The sequence below is a fragment of the Schistocerca gregaria genome, chromosome X, assembly GCF_023897955.1.
Source record: "Schistocerca gregaria isolate iqSchGreg1 chromosome X, iqSchGreg1.2, whole genome shotgun sequence".
NCBI lineage: Eukaryota > Metazoa > Arthropoda > Insecta > Orthoptera > Acrididae > Schistocerca > Schistocerca gregaria.
This window is the reverse complement of record NC_064931.1, coordinates 55,041,566-55,061,653: the sequence shown is the minus strand read 5'-3', so window position 1 is coordinate 55,061,653 and position 20,088 is coordinate 55,041,566. Positions and strand designations below refer to the sequence as shown.

Here is a 20,088-nt window from a genome sequence, read left to right as displayed (position 1 = left end):
TGTTTGGGCACCAAGGAAGACTGATGTCTGGAGGACCCAGGATAACCAACCAGTATGTTTCTGCTGCAGACTACCGGGACATGCGGTGCGCTATTGTCGAGAAAGGCGGCAGATATTTAATGACGCCCGTGCCAGAAGACAGCAGACCGATCTTAGCTGACGCCAGCTCTGGAACGACGAAGATGAACAAGAAGATGCAGGACGACATAGGTCACAATCGCTGCAAGCTACTCATTGGAGAGGACGCTCACCAACATGCCGATCAAGGTCTCCATCGCCGTTTAGAAGCTCCAGCCGATCACTTATCTGCTGCAACCTGGAAAACTAAAGGGTGCGATCCTCCGTGGAGGTCAGGTCGCTGAAGAGAAAAATCCTCTGCCCTCAATCACTACAAAAATGATAGGAAACTACATTGATATCCTCATGGATGACCGACCAGCCCAAGCTCTTGTGGGCTCTGGAGCATCATATCAGTCATTTCGGAGAAGTACCGTCGCCAATTGCAGAAAACTGTATTCGTCGACAACAAAACATCTCTGCTGAAGATGGCTAATGGGAAATATGTAAAACCTACAGGAAGATGTCACTCATGTGGGTATCAGTGGCCATACACAGCCCTTAGAATTCGTCATCTTATAAGAGTGTAGTCATGACGTCATTCTCGGATGGGACTTTTCTGAAAGTTTTGCAGGCAATTATAGGTTGTGGTTGCTCGAGATTATGCTAGACGTGATGAGACGACCAGCCTCTGTCATCTCATTTAAGAATGGATTTGGTGAATTGTGGATTGTTAACTGTCGCCAAGAACCGCAGATCCTTCCAAGATGTATGTGCGTAGCAAACTCTGAGCCATAAATTGCAGAACAGTTGAGTGTCATAGAAACCTCCCATGCCGAGTCTGTGGGCAAAATTAGCACTAGCACTATGACACAAGGTTTCCTAGCTCGACTATCACCAGATCTCACTAAGGAACAACAGAAGCAGCTTCTTGCCATTCTTCATCAGTTCTTTGAATTCTTCAATCCACAGGTGAACAGCAACTTAGACATATCGACAGTGAAGCACTGGATTAGCACTGGGGACTTTCTGTATAATTTCCGACGAAGTAGAGAAAATGAAGAATGACGTCATTCAGCCTTCACAGAGCGCATAGTCATCACCAGCAGTTCTCGTCAGGAAGGAGGATGGCAGTTTGTGCTTTCGTGTTGATTACTGGAAGCTTAATAAGATAACTAAAAAGGAAATTTACCCTCTTCCATGAATTGATGATACACTAGATAGTCTGAAGGGGGCTCAGTTTTTCTAGACCATAGACATGTACTCAGTATATTGGCATATCAAAGTAGATGAGGCTGATCTTAAGAAACGGCATTCACCACCCCTGAGGGCCTGTAAGAGTTTGAGGCAATGGTGTTTGGTTTGTGTAATGCACCAGCAACTTTTGAACAAATGATAGATAATTTTCTGAGGCACCTGAAGTGGATGATGTGTCTTTGTTATTTAGATGACATTATAGTATTCTCAGAGACATTTGATGAACACACAAAAAGACTAAGGGCTGTTTTTAAGTGTCTCCAACAAGCTGGACTGAAACTTAATCCAAGAAAGTGTCACTTTGGAGCAAAAAAAATCAAAGCACCTTGTGTCAAATGAAGGTGTTCGGCCAGACCCAAAAAAATATGAGATTTATAACAGAATTCCCTATTCATAAAAGTATTATAGGTGTGAGAAGCTTCATCGGATTGTGTTCTTATTACCGTCGTTTCATGAAAGACTTTTGTATCAAAGCTAGGCCACTCCAAGAGTTGTTAAAAGCCGATGCTAACTTTATCTGGGGTGGTGCCCAACAAGATTCTTTCGATGTGCTGTGAAAAGCTCTGACTACTGGCCCTGTACTTGATCTGTATGATGAGAGAGCACCTACAGAACTACACACAGATGCCAGTGGGTATGGGATCGGTGCTGTTCTTATGCAGATTTCGGATGGAAAAGAGAAGGTTATAGCCTATGCTTACTTACAAAAGCTGAGAGAAACTACTCAACCACAGAAAGAGAATGTCTTGCTGTGATCTGGGCCATGTGCAAATTTCTACAGTATCTCTATGGAAGGCCATTCACAGTTGTTGCGGACCATTATTCACTTTGTCGGTTGACAGGTTTTAAGGATCCAACAGGATGACTCGCCAGGTGGACACTACGTCTTCAAGAGTATGACATTACCATAGTGTACAAAAGTGGAAGAAAACAGCAGGATGCCGAATGTGTCTCGAGAAACCCTGTGCAGGACCATCAAGACTTTGATGAATATAGTGACTGTCTCACTGCACTCTAGGATCTCTCTGTTGAGCAGGAGGAGGATGCCAAAAACATCTCAAATTATGGTTTCCTTAAATAGATCAGAGGATGTGAAAGGACAATTCAAGGTAGTTAATGGATTACTTTGCAAGAAAAACTTAGATCCATTTGGAAAGAGGTGGCTGCCAGTGATTCCTAAACACATGCGGTTAGATGTTCTACAGAAATTCCATGACGCACCTGAGGGCGGACATTTAGGATTTATTAAGACATACGATAGAATCCACAAGAGATTTTTCTGGCCAGGTTTATTTAGGAGTGTCCATCACTATGTGTCGTACTGTCGAGAGTACCAGAGGAGAAAGGCTGTTCCTCAGAAACCACCTGGCTGAGTCATACCAATTCCACCAGCCGAAACGCCTTTCCAGCGTGTTTGGATTGACTTCCTCAGAAGGTTTCCAACATCTACTAGTGGCAATAGATAGGTTATGGTTTGCACTGATTATTTTACACGCTATGCCATTACAAAAGCCGTGCAAACAGCTGAAGCATTTGAGGTAGCCAAATTCATCGTAGAAGACATTGTATTAAAACGCGGTGCCCCAAGGTCGTTAATCACGGATCGAGGGAAAGTTCGATCGAATCTTTTGACAGAGATAAAACTGTTGGTGCAACATTACTATCATATGACGACTGCCTACCATCCACAAACTAAACAGGCTTACTGAATGCTTTAATAAGACCTTGGGCTACGTACTATCAGTGTTCGTCAGTGTTGAGCAGAGGAACTGGGATGAGGTGCTACCTTTCGTGACATTTGCCTACAACACTACCAAACAGGACACAACAGGATTTTCACCATTTTTCCTGGTCAATGAGCGTGAGGTGACTACGACGATGGACACTGTGTTTCTGTTACAACCTGATGATGTGGACGACGACTACATCGGCCATGTGTTAACCAGAGCAGAGGAAGCTTGGCGGTTAGCTCGACTCTGCATGTTGCAGGCTGAAGAAAATGATCGTCGAAGGTATGACGCGAGCCACCGCCCTTTTCTCTACCAGCCTGGTGACCTCATCTGGATCTCCACTCCTGTTTGGAAGGTTGGTCTCTCTGAGAAGCTCCTCAGGCACTACTTTGGACCTTATAAAGTTGTAAGACAGTTAGCTGATGTTACTTATGAAGTTGAAGATTTCGACCTTGACACAAGAGGATGAAAGATTGGAGATACGGTCCACGTCAAATGAAGGCCTATAAGAATGCTGCAACGCAGGGGAATATTCGAAGCTCCAGTGACAGGCAACAAGCGGAAAAGTGACAAAGAACGTAGTGGTAAGTAAAGTTCGAAGAAAATCACCGCCAGGGTGGACATCAGTCATCGGGAGTCTGAGTATGCAGGGCCAATGACTTGTTCCCGGACTAGGAGGATGTAAAACTTGCTTAAACGGTCGTGAGTTCAAAACTCCCCTGAATTGTGTAATTCCAATTCCTATATTCACTTAGAGTACATCCTAGAAGTATCCACAAATTGCAAGAATCATTGTACCGAAATGTTCTGTATATGTACCGTACATTTTCTGGCCGGAGGCAGTTCACTCCGCGCTCTTGTAAGTGTAAGAGCTGAATAAACCTACGTTAAGTGAAGTTAGTGTTCATCATTCGTCTACTTACACCTTTCTCTGCGTGACAATATTAACTATTAATTTCATTCTTAGTACTTAAGATTGTGTGTGTGTGTGTGTGTGTGTGTGTGTGTGTGTGTGTGTGTGTGTGTGTGTGTGTGTGTGTGTGTGTGTGTGTGTTTCTAACACATTAACATTGACTGAATGTGCTTGTTTAGAATTTACAATTGTACTCAGTGTTCATCCTAATGACAACTGTTCGAAAATCCCCTATTTTTTTTTTTATAATTTCTCTCGTATTTATCAATTTAAACATGCATAATTAAATTATATAGTAAAGAGATAACAAGAAAACCATGCCCCACCTCCCCAAATTACCGTAAGTGTATACTGTGTATAATGCAAGAGGTGTGTTTTTTAAGTAAGTACCATTTTGAGGGGAAAAAAAATGCTAAGCTATCTCAATAATTTTATTTTTACATGAAAGCCTGTACCTTAATCTGTGCACTGATGTCATTAGTCTGATTCTTCCTTGTTTACGTTGTGTACTGAGTGTTTAAGATGCCTCCGATAATTGAGAGTCCCGCTGATTGTGAAGTATGGGCTGTTACAATATTTCATAGCGCTAAAGACCTAAAAGCGATCGATATTCATCATGAGATCTGTGCAGTTCACTGTGAAAACATTGAGTGATGGAATGTTATGAAAGTGGATGTTGTTGTTGTTGTTGTTGTTGTTGTTGTTGTTGTCTTCAGTCCTGAGACTGGTTTGATGCAGCTCTCCATGCTACTGTATCCTGTGCAAGCTTCTTCATCTCCCAGTACCTACTGCAACCTACATCCTTCTGAATCTGCTTAGTGTATTCATCTCTTGGTCTCCCTCTATGATTTTTACCCTCCACGCTGCCCTCCAGTGCTAAATTTGTGATCCCTTGATGCCTCAAAACATGTCCTACTAACCGATCCCTTCTTCTAGTCAAGTTGTGCCACAAACTTCTCTTCTCCCCAATCCTATTCAATACCTCCTCATTAGTTACGTGATCTATCCAGCTTATCTTCAGCATTCTTCTGTAGCACCACATTTCGAAAGCTTCTTTTCTCTTCTTGCGCAGACTAGTTATCGTCCATGTTTCACTTCCATACATGGCTACACTCCAAACAAATACTTCCAGAAACGACTTCCTGATACATAAATCTATATTCGATGTTAACAAATTTCTCTTCTTCAGAAACGCTTTGCTTGCCTTGCCAGTCTACATTTTATATCCTCTCTACTTCGACCATCATCAGTTATTTTACTTCCTAAATAGCAAAACTCCTTTACTACTTTAACTGTCTCATTTCCTAATCTAATTCCCTCAGCATCACCCGATTTAATTTGACTAAATTCCATTATCCTCGTTTTGCTTTTGTTGATGTTCATCTTATATCCACCTTTCAAGACACTGTCCATTCCATTCAACTGCTCTTCCAAGTCCTTTGCCGTCTCTGACAGAATTACAATGTCATCGGTGAACCTCAAAGTTTTTACTACTTCTCCATGAATTTTAATACCTACTCCGAATTTTCCTTTTGTTTCCTTTACTGCTTGCTCCATATACAGATTGAATAACATCGGGGAGAGGCTACAACCCTGTCTCACTCCTTTCCCAACCACTGCTCCCCTTTCATGTCCCTCGACTCAGCATTTTCCTCCCTGTATTTTACCCCTGCCACACTCAGAATTTGAAAGAGAGTATTCCAGTCAACATTGTCAAAAGCTTTCTCTAAGTCTACAAATGCTAGAAACGTAGGTTTGCCTTTCCTTAATCTTTCTTCTAAGATAAGTCGTAAAGTCAGTATTGCCTCACGTGTTCCAGTATTTCCACGGAATCCAAACTGATCCTCCCCGAGGTCTGCATCTACCAGTTTTTCCATTCGTCTGTAAAGAATTCATGTTAGTATTTTGCAGCTGTGACTTATTAAACTGATAGTTCAGTAATTTTCACATCTGTCAGCACCTGCTTTCTTTGGGATTGGAATTATTATATTCTTCTTGAAGTCTGAGGGTATTTCGCCTGTCTCATACATCTTGCTCACCAGCTGGTAGAGTTTTGTCATGACTGGCTCTCCCAAGGCCGTCAGTAGTTCTAATGGAATGTTGTCTACTCCGGAGGCCTTGTTTCGACTCAGGTCTTTCAGTGCTCTGTCAAACTCTTCACGCAGTATCGTATCTCCCATTTCGTCTTCATCTACATCCTCTTCCATTTCCATAATATTGTCCTCAAGTACATCGCCCTTGTATAAACCTTCTATATACTCCTTCCACCTTTCTGCCTTCCCTTCTTTGCTTAGAACTGGGTTTCCATCTGAGCTCTTGGTGTTCATACAAGTGGTTCTCTTATCTCCAAAGGTCTCTTTAATTTTCCTGTAGGCAGTATCTATCTTACCCCTCGTGAGATAATCTTCTACATCCTTACATTTGTCCTCTAGCCATCCCTGCTTAGCCATTTTGCACTTCCTGTTGATCTCATTTTTGAGATGTTTGTATTCCTTTTTGCCTGCTTCATTTACTGCATTTTTATATTTTCTCCTTTCATCAATTAAATTCAATATTTCTTCTGTTACCCAAGGATTTCTAGCAGCCCTCATCTTTTTACCTACTTTATCCTCTGCTGCCTTGACTACTTCATCCCTCAGAGCTACCCATTCTTCTTCTACTGTTTTTTTCCCCCATCCCTGTCAATTGTTCCCTTATGCTCTCCCTGAAACTCTGTACAACCTCTGGTTCTTTCAGTTTATCCAGGTCCCATCTCCTTCAGTTCCCACCTTTTTGCAGTTTCTTCAGTTTTAATCTACAGTTCATAACCAATAGATTGTGGCCAGAGTCCACATCTGCCCTTGGAAATGTCTTACAATTTAAAACCTGATTCCTAAATCTCTGTCTGACCATTATATAATCTATCTGATACCTTCTAGTTAAATCTAGTATCTCCAGGATTCTTCCATGTATACAACCTTCTTTTATGATTCTTGAACCAAGTGTTAGCTATGATTAAGTTCTGCTCTGTGCAAAATTCTACCAGACGGCTTCCTATTTCATTTCTTAGCCCCAATCCATAATCACTTACTATGTTTTTTCTCTCCCTTTTCCTACTGACGAATTCCAGTCACCCATGACTATTAAATTTTCGTTTCCCTTCACTACTTGAATAATTTCTTTTATCTCATCATACATTTCATCAATTTCTTCGTCATCTGCAGAGCTAGTTGGCATATAAACGTGTACTACTGTAGTAGGCATGGGCTTTGTCTATCTTGGCCATAATAATGCATTCACTATGATGTTTGTAATAGCTTACCCGCACTCCTATTTTTTTTATTCATTATTAAACCTACTCCTGCATTACCACTATTTGATTTTGTATTTATAACCCTGTATTCACCTGACCAAAAGTCTTGTTCCTCCTGACTCCGAACTTCACTAATTCCGACTATATTTAACTTTAACCTATCCATTTCCCTTTTTAAATTTTCCAACCTACCTGCACGATTAAGGGATCTGACATTCCACGCTCCAATCCGTAGAACGCCAGTTTTCTTTCTCCTTATAACGACGTCCTCTTGAGTAGTCCCCGCCCGGAGATCTGAATGGGGGACTATTTCACCTCCGGAATATTTTACCCAAGGGGACGCCATCATCATTTAATTGTGCAGTAAAGCTGCATGTCCTGGGGAAAAATTACGGCTGTAGTTTCCCCTTGCTTTCAGCCGTTCGCAGTACCAACACAGCAAGGCCGTTTTGGTTAATGTTGCAAGGCCAGATCAGTCAATCATCCAGACTGTTGCCCCCTGCAACTGCTGAAACGGCTGCTGCCCCTCTTCAGGAACCACATGTTTGTCTGGCCTTTCAACAGATACCCCTCCGTTGTGGTTGCACCTACGGTACGGCCATCTGTATCGCTGAGGCACACAAGCCGCCTCACCAACGGCAAGGTCCATGGTTCATGGGGGGGATGAGAGGATTTAAAGATGGCCGCACTAATGTGCATGATGAAAACAGAGTGGACGTCCTTTGGTCATTAATGAAAGTTTTGTGCAGGAAGTGGAAAATAAGGTGAGAGAAAACTGACGCTTTACGATTTCTTCCTTGTGGGATGACTTACCTAATGTTTCTCATAGTGTTTTGTATGGCATTGTGACCGAGCACTTGACTAACCGAAAATGTTGACGAGTGTGCACAAAACCAAACATTTAGACAGTGCATTGACTTTCCTTGAGCAGTACCAAGATGATAGTGATGATTTCTTAAGCCAAATTGTTACCGGCGATGAATCATGGGCGGCCTATGTCACACCAGAATCAAAGCAACAGTCCATGGAAGTTGAACAAGGGCATCGTTTTGCTGCTCCGCCACTTCCCCCTCCGCCGCCATTTCAAGAGGACAGATAGATATAAAGTTGGACAATCTGAATAGCCACATATGGCATAAACGCATTAATTAATGTACCATGAAGTAGATTATATTGTGAATTCTATTGTTAAAAGGATCAAGGATGTTTGACACTGCCTGTACATTTCCTCTCAAAAAATAAACTGATTAACCACACCAAACATTAAATATTTTGTATAACATCACCAAAGAGTTTGTGGCAGACATTTAGTCCTGCTACTTGCCTCTTGAGTTTCTCCTAAATATTGTGTACTGATTTAAGCAGTATTTAATTGGACATTTCATAATTTAAAAAGTATCTATTCTGCATCTCGAAGAAAAGCTTCTTGTTATATGTAATTAAGTCACTTGGATGTGTGCAGGAGACAGAAGAACAACACCGTGAAATATGTGAGCGGCTAGAGCAAGAGAAACGAGAGTTGTCTGCCCAAGTGGAAGACCAGTTGTACTCAGAGGCAGCACTCCAAGCAAGGCTTGATGCTGTTACTAAAGACAGTGATCTTATATCGCAGCGACAACGTGCATTGCTTCAAACATGTCTTAACAACAGTCATTCAATCCTTGATATGAAAGAGAACTCTGAGACAATGAAGGAGACTGATTCCACTGGTATGTAGTGCCTGTATTGCTATGAGGTTTAGTTAAGAAGGTTAAAATTGCATGTGCAAGGCTGTCTCTGTGTTAAGATGCTTCTGTCTGAGTGTGAGATTACAGTTGCCATTACTGCTACTGCTTACTTGTAAAAAGTAATTTCATTTCAACACAATTGTCAGAATGTTGCAATACCTTTGACAATTTGTTTGTTTCCTTTCTTACATAATTTAATATATAAATATCAGACAAGATTTTTTTTTTTTAATTATAGGTCTAATGTAATTCTCTCTTTAAACTATCTGCTACCTTACTCCTGAAAGTTTCATGCCACACCAAAAACAAGTTCTGAATCTGTTAAACGGATACACAGGTCAGTAACTTCTTATGATATGAGAAATTAAGGATTAAACTGTTTTTGGCATTGAAATTGCTACTTTAATTTATTGTTTTAGCCCAATATCTTAGAGGATGTGGTCAGAAAATGTACTAGCAAATTATACCTCAACAACATTTTTATTCCTGTACAGAAGTAGCTCACCTGAAAAGACCATGATGTCAGTGTACCATATTGAAGCATTATATTGTCAATTTACATCAGGCATGGGCAACCTTTGGTGATTGGCAGGCGTGATTCACATTCTTACTTAAGATCGTGGGCCGCCTCAACATGTGACGCAACATCAGCACTCCTAGCACATAAAGTCAGAACTGTAATGTCTTTTTGTGGGATAATGTGCCAGTACGAGTGGCACTCCTTACTAAAACACCACACCAACAAATTATGCTTTGAAACTCGTATTTTTGAGAGTACATTCATTTTATGTTCACCCTTTCTTCAGGTGTTTACATTTATTTATGTGTTGTGAGCATTGTGTCTTTACATATGATTTTAATGATAACTGTGAAGATGGGTTGCCAGGCATACTGAAATATCATCATGAGGAAAAAACACCTATAAAATAAATAATTGTAACTAATTCATCACAGAAGCCTTCAGTTTCAACTGTGTTCTAATGTGTCCACAATTGACAAGAATTATTTACTAATGTTAATATGAGGAAGAATAGAGGAACAAAATATGGCATTGTGATAAGACAATCACAGTGGACAAACAGGTAGGAGTAATTTTGTGAATTTCTTCTCTGGGCCAGATTGAAAACAATCAAGGGCTGGAGCCTCCCTGCAAGCTGCTAGTTGCCCACCTGTGGTTCATGAGGTATTAATGGTTGTTACACGATTTTGCAGTAGTAGCACTATATAAATAAAATTTCAAAAAGGTACTGAGAGCAGTGTTGTCAATTGTTTTAGCTGTTAATGTTTTTACTCTTCAAATGGCAGCAGTATGCAGTTTATAATTCATGTGTTATGCAACCCACAAGAAAAATTTTGGTTTGTTTATATACTGTTTCCTCATGACATTTTACATGCCAGTTCTGATTGTTGTTTACTTTTTCTTAATTCACTGGCATTTGTAGTGAACATTGTTGTAAAGAGAGGAAACTTTTTTCAAAGTTTGTGTACAGGATAACATTCAGTCCTCCCTTCAAACATTCCTTTTTGTTCTATTTCTTTGATTCGTCTCCTTCCCCCCTTTCATCTCCTTCACTTGCACAATAGTTGACACTGAATGAAGTGACACTGTGCTGGAGACAGTCGACTTGCATGAAGGTTTTCCATTGTTTCTCTAAATCTGTACACCAACATGACTACTCTGCAATTCACACTTACGTGCCTAGCAGAGGTTTCATCAAAGCACCTTCAGACTATTTCCATACCGTTCCATTCTCAAAAAATGCAGGGGAAAAACACTCACTAGAATACTTTCAGCCAGCTCTGATTTCTCCTATTTCATTGCAGTGATCATTTCGCCCTATATAGGCGGGTGCCATTAAAATATTTTCACATTAGGAGGAGAAAGTTGAAGACCGCAATTTTGTGTGGAGATCCTGCCTCAGTAAAAAGAAAGCCTTTGTGTTAATGATTGCCAGCGCAATTTGCATATCGTATCTGTGGCACTCTTTCCCACATTTCACAATAATACAAAACAAGATGCCCTTCTTTGATTTTTTTTAATTTCCTTCATCAATTCTATTTGATACTGTGCAGCAATACTCCAGAAGAGAGTGGACAAGTGTAGTATAAGCAATCTCTCTACTTGATTTGTTGCATTTTCTAAGTGCTCTGGCAGTGAATCACAGTCTTCAGTTTGCTTTCCACTCAACATTATCCATGTGAGCATTCTAATTTAAGTTATTCGTTACTGTAATCCATAGGTATTTAGTTGAATTTACAGAATTTAGATTTGTGTAATCTATTGTGCAACTTAAATTTAATGGATTTCTTTTCATACTCCTGTGGATGACCTCACTCTTTTCGTTATTCAGAGACAATTGCCACTTTTTGCACCATACAGGTACAGCGTCTTAAGTCATTTTGCTATTCTCTTTTATCTTCTGATGACTTTGGTAGATGGTAAATGACAGCATTATCTGCAAACAATCTAAAATAGCTGCTCAGATTGTCTCCTAAATCATGTATATAGGTTAAGAATATCAGAGGGCCTAGAACACTTCATTAGGGAGTGTGAGATTCCACTTCTGTTTTACTCGATGTCTTTCCATCATTTACCATGAACTGTGACCTTTATGACAGAAAATCATGAATTTAGTCACACAACTGAAACGATATTCCATTGTTTAGAAATCTCTAGTGAGGAATGGTGTTAAGTCGTCTCGAAATCTAGAAATATGGTATCAATTTGAGATCACCTATCGATAGCACTCATTACTTTGTGAATAAAGTGTTTTGCAAGAATGATATTTTCTTAACCCAAACAACTGTGTCAATAGATTGTTTTCTTTGGGGTAATTCATAATGTGCAAACACAGTATATGTTCCAAAATCCTACTGAAAATCAGTATCATTGGTATGGGTTTGTAAGTTTAGACAAAGAACAATAACCACCTTTAAGTGCAAAAATCTAAGTTCTGACAAAAACAGAAAAAACATTGTCGCTATTACAGTTTTATATATTCCTTCCAAAAGAAGTGTAAAAACACTGGAAGAACTTGCATATAAATACTTGTGAAAGCTTATTGTCACGTTTGGAATGTTATTGTTGTAATTACCTATTTTGTTGGAATATTTTATGAAAGGAGTATGGGCCAACTCCTGTGCCCGTAAAACTGGACTGAGTGTTCTAAATTATTAAGTGCAGAGTAAGCAAACAACAGGTTATAGATAACATTAAAGAAAGGAGAAAAATAGATTTTTTATAAATTTTATTCATAAAATATAAAAACCAGTACTTAAGTCTTGAATATTAGGCTCATAGTTTGTCGTTGAAATTTTTGTTATTGAAATAATTAATATGAAAAAATCTAGGGCACAGTGCTTTCACTTAGGCAATGTAGAAAAGGAACTTAAGAGTTTTAATAAGTATAAAGTGCTCTTCAAACAATGGCTACTTTGTTAGTTCACTGTAAAAACAATTTTTCTTTTTTAGGTATGGAATATTTTATTCAGATATTTCTTCTTTTGAAAGTATTTATAGCTTCATCTGTTTCCCCTTTTTTAAACACTCTTGTTTTCACACACTGTTTAGTGTAACTAGATTGTGTGTGTGTGTGTGTGTGTGTGTGTGTGTGTGTGTGTGTGTGTGTGTGTGTGTGTGTGAATTTCCTGACTTTTCTTTGGTGACTTTAACCCAAACAACTTTAGAAATTTCAAAAGTTGTTGCATTGAGGCAACATTTAACTGCTGTTCTGAAATCATAAAAGCCATCATCATCATCAAAGTTGTTTGAAATTATATTTTAGTGCAAGCAGTAAAGAGAAATATGACAACATACTACAGAACTTTCCCAGGGGCTCACATTTCTTTGGAGCATGTGCGTGGCTACCCTGGGGCCCTGGCCCTTGCTCATGACTTTCTGTACTGAAAGTATATCCTTATACTATTCTTTTTTTCTCATCTGCCTTTCCACTGGATGGCCTTATTGGCATTGATTATGCTTGTATTTCGTTTATGATTTTGAAAACTCAATTTTTCTCTCCTCTGGCACTTGATACAACTTTTTGTCCTTCACTGTCTGGTCCCCAATATTAGGTCTGACCTACCATTCCTCTTCCAGATTTTACAGAATGCAGATAGTGCAAGGAAGGTTGCCCAGTGTAGTGTACATTCCACCTCTTGTGGCTTTCTATCATTTCACCCTTCTTTTCAGGCAAAAATAGTCCATTCAAAACCAATCAAGGTAGCCATCCTATTTGGTATTTGGGGGGGGGGGGGGGCTGTTTGTCAAGTACCGTCAAGGTGATAGTTCCCTGATTACCCACACATTACACTGTTAGTGTCTGAGCCGTAGGGACTATAATGCAGAGATACATAACCCCACAACATTTCCTTCTCTGGCTATGCCGTAGGACGAATGTAGGGGTAAGAGACAAGGAGAGAAATCATTCCCCCAATACATAGTTTGCTCTTGGACAAATGGAGATTCCTGTTCGACCACACTATCATCATTCTTTGTTGAACACCTTGAGGAAGGGTTTGGGGAAGTAGCAGCAATGTTGAAAATGAAAAGTCATTCAGTTCTGATAAAAATGGCATCCCCCATTCAGTCGCTGGTGCTGGTCACCTGTGACAAGCTGGGTGACATTCCTGTGACACTCTCTCCTGTAACAGCCTCAGTATAGTACAAGGTGGTATATTCCATCGCACCCTCCTTTTGCAGACAGAGGATGAGCTATGTGCCAGTTTGGAGTGATGGAGTGTACATTTTGTCTGTCATGTCTTAACGAGAGTCCAGAGGACAATAGGGTTGATACTGAGGCCTCCATCTTGACATTTGATGATAACTCATTGCCTGAAAAGATCAAGCTGATGTGTATCGATGCAACGTGAAACCATAAGTTCCCCCTTCCATGCACTGCTTCAAATGAACGAGATCTGAGCATGTCTTCACATTTTAACACCAGCCCCGTCTGTAGGAATTATGGATGTCAGTTGCACACGGACACTTCTTGTGTCCCTCCCATAACTGTATCAGCTGCAGGGAGCGCTATTCCCCCTGTTCACTGGAATGCAGTGTCTTTTAAAGAGAAACGAAAATCCAAGAATGCGAGACTCTTGAGTGTCTCGCTTATCAGGTCGTCAAGAAGAAATGTGATCATTTGCATCCCCTATGTTTGATAATGATGTTTACTACAGGTATGACATTGTCATCAAATGGTAGCCTCACCCTTCATGCTTTTTATGTTGGGCCCTTGGAGCCACCTGACTACACCCATTACCCTAATGGTTGGGGTCCCCTCTCCTACTGTTTGCCCCACACCCACTTTGGGAGTGTCGACTCCCCACCCAGGGCAGACTTCTGCCCCCAATCGCCAGCCAGATAAGCAACATCTTACATCTCTCACATGGAATTGTTACCTTGGGACACTCTCCTCCCAGGATCCTGACAATCTGCATCGAGATACTTGCCAGTGGCTGTAGGAGCCACAGGTTGGTGGTGGTAGAGCTTTGTGTTTCTCCTCTGTCCCTGAAACTAGGGCAGATAAGCCCTTTGTGTCCATCAAAAACATAACATCTACGACTACTGGCCTAGGTAAAGCTATTAAAACTTTCCTCTTAGAGCTCGATCTTTGTATCTTGAATACTGGTGCCCTCACTCACTCCAGTGTGGCATATGGGTCTTGTTTGGTCATTGATCTTTCCATTTGAAGCACTAGTCGTATCCCATCGATCTATCCTAGTCCATAATTATCAGTGTGACAGTGAGCATTTTCCAATCAACCTGTCCCTTCCACAGCATCACTCGCCTGGGCATCCACCCACATGATGGGCTCTCTCAACAATGCTGATTGGTTTGCCTTTGCCTCTGCCATTGCCCTTAGCATCCTGCCATGTGTGGTACTGAGGCAGCTGTCCGGGGCACAACCGCAGCCGTTCTGTCAGTAGCAGGCGCATCGTGTCCATTACAGATCAAAGACGGGCTGTCCAAAGCTTTAAGTGACATCCATTGATGGAGAACCTTTAAAATGGCTAAATTTACAGATATACTACCAAATAAAATGACAGAGGCAAGGATGCAGGATATGGGATATTACTACCATCGGACCACGTACCCCTCCATAGCAGGTTTTGGTGAAGGTTTGGTGCCTCTATGGACACAGGTCTCCCACAGCTGTGCCGGGTGTCTTCCTGAACCAGATGTTATCACTGAACATTTTGCATCCCCTAGAGGCATATAATGCTGTATTCAGGAAGTGGGAATTCCTTAGCTTCCTAGCCCTTTTCACTGACACAGCTCCAGGGCCAGACTACATCCACAGCCACTTGCTCAAACACCTATCCGTAGGTAGCCAGCATCACGCCCTTGCCACCATATCTGGAGTAAGGGTAGCTTCTCATTTCACTGGTGAGAAAGCATGGTATCCCAGTTCTGAAACTTAGGAAATATCCCTTGAGATCGACAGCTGTTGTCGAATTAGCCTCATTAATGTTCGCTCAGGGTGTATAGACCCAGGACAACCTGGAGATCCGGGAAAAACCCAGGAATTTTTTCATGCAGGAGCAAATCGCGAAAAACTCAGGAATTTTTTCATCCGGGAAAAACCCGGGAATTTTTATGAATTCTGGGAATTTTTCATTGTTTTAGTTTTCAGTTAAATTTTGGTAGATTTGACTGGTAAGAACCATTACTATAACAAAGAATATTACTGTATCCCACTACTGCAGAATAATTCTTCAATAATAAAACATAAAAGAGAGAAAAAACAAAAATAACTTAAATTGCAAAGGGAATGCGCCATATACAACAACGAAGACACACATTGCTCATGCAAGTGTCTGCCAACAGCAAAATGTATCAAAGGCTTTAGGAAGACTCTGCAATGCTTCTTAACAACAAATTGCTTCCTATGTGTGTGAAGTGACAACTGTTTACATTAGATTTGTGTTAGAAGTTACGAGCGGGCTCATGCACATGCGCAGTTGAGTCATGTTTGCATAGTAGATTGTCCCACTTCTGGCTACAGGAATGTGGCTGTTGGCTGTGCAAGCAGTTAGGTGTTACTGGAAAAAGGGGCCACCAAATTCATATTCTTGAGGAAATGAATCTTGTTTCACAAAGTGCCTAGTATCCAGCGCAAGTTAGTCTATTGATTATTCATATTACTTTGAAATGCATCCCTGTTGGTTTTTGAACACATTTTAAATTGATTTCTGAATGAATCATAAGTTGATTTTTGAACGCGTGCATAGTGTACGTGATGTCTGTCAGGAGAATCCTCGCCGTATCTAGAAATAAACTTTCTGCAGACAAAGGGGGGGTGAGGCTATACGAGCAGATCGGAGTAAAGCCGAACGCATGAATGCCAATCACTGTCTGATTATGTGGTTGATTGGGTTTGTGAACGATCAGCGTTGTTATAATTACTAGCGAAATGCATAGATTTGGACTACTATAGTGGAAATAAATGACTAGCAGGAATAACAGGCAAGAAAGATTACATATTATCTTCTCATTGTATCCAAGAAAATGAATTGAAATAAGTTTTGACAATGCCAGGAATAGTTACAAAATTAGTGATGACAAGATTGACTATTAGAATAAGGAAGGAGAAGAAAGGAGGACATCACAAAAATTATGGAAGAATATGACAATTCCAAATTTACATAAACATTTCTTACTACTACTTTTCGATCTCATACTTAAGAAACTGGAGCATGTGAATGAAATGTGAAACTATTTCCTAACAGAAAGCTTTTTGTCTGTAGTAGGCCTCATAGGCATTTAGTATTGGTACTTCATGAATTATATTCTGTCGTATTATAAAAATGACCGTTTGCATCAAAACAGTTTCATTTATTTTGTGTGTGTTACAATTGCTGCAATATTAGAAAGGCCTATTTTATTTTATCTAACAGACAGTGACAACAGGACGTAATCAGATCAAGAAACTACACCAGTCTTGAATACTATTTGTATTAACATCTTTTTGAGTATTAGACGACGACATTTAGATTTTTCATGTAGCAAAACATTTGACGAACATTGATGAGGTTTCACAGAAAGGATGCCATGTAAAGCTGTAGCAAGATTAGAAAGAAAAAATGCTAGGAGCTAAGTATTGAAGAAATGTGTTCTGTATTGCTTCTCTCTTGTCTTTACTGGTTTTATGTACCCCATATTTAATTTCATGTCACACAAAACAGCAAGTTATTACCTAATAGGCAATAAATAGTGCAAATTTTCTGAAGACTTCTTGTTCTCCCAGTTACAAATAATCCCATTCATTTTGAGTGGGTAAGGATGTCAAACCGGCTGCTTGGGAGCAGGAGAGGCACCACAGGACATTTAAATTCCCACTGTCCTGAATATAGTTTGATGGCATCCATTACAAAATATAAATGTTTCAATTCCACAGAGCGAAATACAGTGATGTGCGATAGAAGAATGCTGTATGAAAAGGCATGGTACTACACTTTGGCACACTTACGACCAAATAACATGTCCTACACATCCTTGAACACATACGTTTTATGTTTCAGACTTTTCAGAAAGATCTGCACTACAAGATGAACATATTTTGGAAAATCCGATTTTTTTCAGTATTGACACGATTCGCAAATATCCGGGGCTGATGCGCAGAGCAGTCTGAGTTATAGTGAGTAGTTTTTACGTGACCCGTGTTTACATTTAGTGATTTTGCTGTTTCCCCTTCGTTTACTCTCACGTCAAATAAAAACAAAACGGATATCTGTGGCCGAGTGCTATCAAGTGAATTAAAATGCATTCACATATTTACGGAAGGCTAAAATACACTCCTGGAAATCGAAATAAGAACACCGTGAATTCATTGTCCCAGGAAGGGGAAACTTTTATTGACACATTCCTGGGGTCAGATACATCACATGATCACACTGACAGAACCACAGGCACATAGACATAGGCAACAGAGCATGCACAATGTCGGCACTAGTACAGTGTATATCCACCTTTCGCAGCAATGCAGGCTGCTATTCTCCCATGGAGACGATTGTAGAGATGCTGGATGTAGTCCTGTGGAACGGCTTGCCATGCCATTTCCACCTGGCGCCTCAGTTGGACCAGCGTTCGTGCTGGACGTGCAGACCGCGTGAGACGACGCTTCATCCAGTCCCAAACATGCTCAATGGGGGACAGATCCGGAGATCTTGCTGGCCAGGGTAGTTGACTTACACCTTCTAGAGCACATTGGGTGGTACGGGATACATCCGGACGTGCATTGTCCTGTTGGAACAGCAAGTTCCCTTGCCGGTCTAGGAATGGTAGAACGATGGGTTCGATGACGGTTTGGATGTACCGTGCACTATGCAGTGCCCCTTGATGATCACCAGAGGTGTACGGCCAGTGTAGGAGACCGCTCCCCACACCATGATGCCGGGTGTTGGCCCTGTGTGCCTCGGTCGTATGCAGTCCTGATTGTGGCGGTCACCTGCACGGCGCCAAACATGCATACGACCATCATTGGCACCAAGGCAGAAGCGACTCTCATCGCTGAAGACGACATGTCTCCATTCGTCCCTCCATTCACGCCTGTCGCGACACCACTGGAGGCGGGCTGCACAATGTTGGGGCGTGAGCGGAAGACTGCCTAACAGTGTGCGGGACCATAGCCCAGCTTCATGGAGACGGTTGCAAATGGTTCTCACCGATACCCCAGGAGCAACAGTGTCCCTAATTTGCTGGGAAGTGGCGGTACGGTCCCCTACGGCACTGCGTAGGATCCTACGATCTTGGCGTGCATCCGTGCGTCGCTGGCGTGGTCCCAGGTCGACAGGCACATGCACCTTCCGCCGACCACTGGGACAACATCGATGTACTGTGGAGACCTCACGCCCCACGTGTTGAGCAATTCGGCGGTACATCCACCCGGCCTCCCGCATGCCCACTATACGCCCTCGCTCAGTCCGTCAACTGCACATACGGTTCACGTCCACGAGTCGCGGCATGCTACCAGTGTTAAAGACTGCGATGGAGCTCCGTATGCCACGGCAAACTGGCTGACACTGACGGCGGCGGTGCACAAATGCTGCGCAGCTAGAGCCATTCGACGGCCAACACCGCGGTTCCTGGTGTGTCCGCTGTGCCATGCGTGTGATCATTGCTTGTACAGCCCTCTCGCAGTGTCCGGAGCAAGTATGGTGGGTCTGACACACTGGTGTCAATGTGTTCTTTTTTCCATTTCCAGGAGTGTATGTTGTTAGTTTCAGATTTTATTTTATTTCCACTTTTCTGACAGTCGAGCATTAATCGCCTTGTAGAACAATGAATTTATTTTTGTCTGTTTGCTGAAGAAATTTGACTTTTATTAACCTTTTCTGCAGAGACAGTTAATGTATTTGAAACAAAGTGTTTATCTTGCTTTTATAATGTATAATCTTTCAATGTCTTACACGTACTGACATACGGGCTTTCGTAGCTGCACAATCGTGGTGTCGCCGGGTATCTGTGACCTCTGGCAACTGCTGAAACAAACCTATTTCTAACAAGTCGCAGGAAAATATTGCGAATGGCGGTTTGAAAAGCTTTACTTTCAAAGTAAATATCCTTTTACGTAAGTTGAACTATATGCAAGAATGTACCATGAATTTCTTAAATCGCACAGCGCTAGACTTGCCTTTAAAAATCAACTCTTTGATGATGAGCACTTTAGAATAATTACAAACCCTGAAGATCAGCAATTTTTGTCATTATTAAAAATTTTATTGGCACATTTGTGTGATATATCTTAAAGTGTAACATGCGCAAAAAAGATCAACATTATATGCGAAATGTTAGCTTCTCTTGCAACTTATTAACCTTAGAGACCAATATTATATGTGAAAGCTTTGCTTTTCTTGTAGCAGCATTATGTATATTGATTTAAACTATTAAATTCCCTGTTTCTGTGTTCGTGCTACTTAACAGTGATGTTGTCGTGTGACTAGGGCCTCCCGTCAGTTAGATTGTTCGCCGGGTGCAAGTCTTTTGATTTGACACCACTTCAGCGATTTGTGCGTTGAAACAGTGATGTTGCTGTTGCCTGACTACATTACGTGTCCTATGCTCTGAATATCCGCTGTCATCGGCTGCCGAGATCACGTCACATGAGCTAT

The 20,088-nt window shown here is 41.2% G+C and overlaps 1 protein-coding gene across 9 annotated transcripts in view; it reads left to right on the top strand.

Moving 5' to 3' along the window:
* Nucleotides 1-20,088, top strand: part of LOC126298880 (sarcolemmal membrane-associated protein) — a 323,320-nt gene that overhangs the window by 151,086 nt on the left and 152,146 nt on the right. For all 9 annotated transcript variants that reach the window (XM_049990412.1, XM_049990407.1, XM_049990408.1 and 6 more), the window contains one exon: nucleotides 8,712-8,958. In XM_049990412.1, the coding sequence (XP_049846369.1) occupies nucleotides 8,712-8,958 (247 nt within the window). The remainder of the gene's footprint in view (nucleotides 1-8,711; nucleotides 8,959-20,088) is intronic.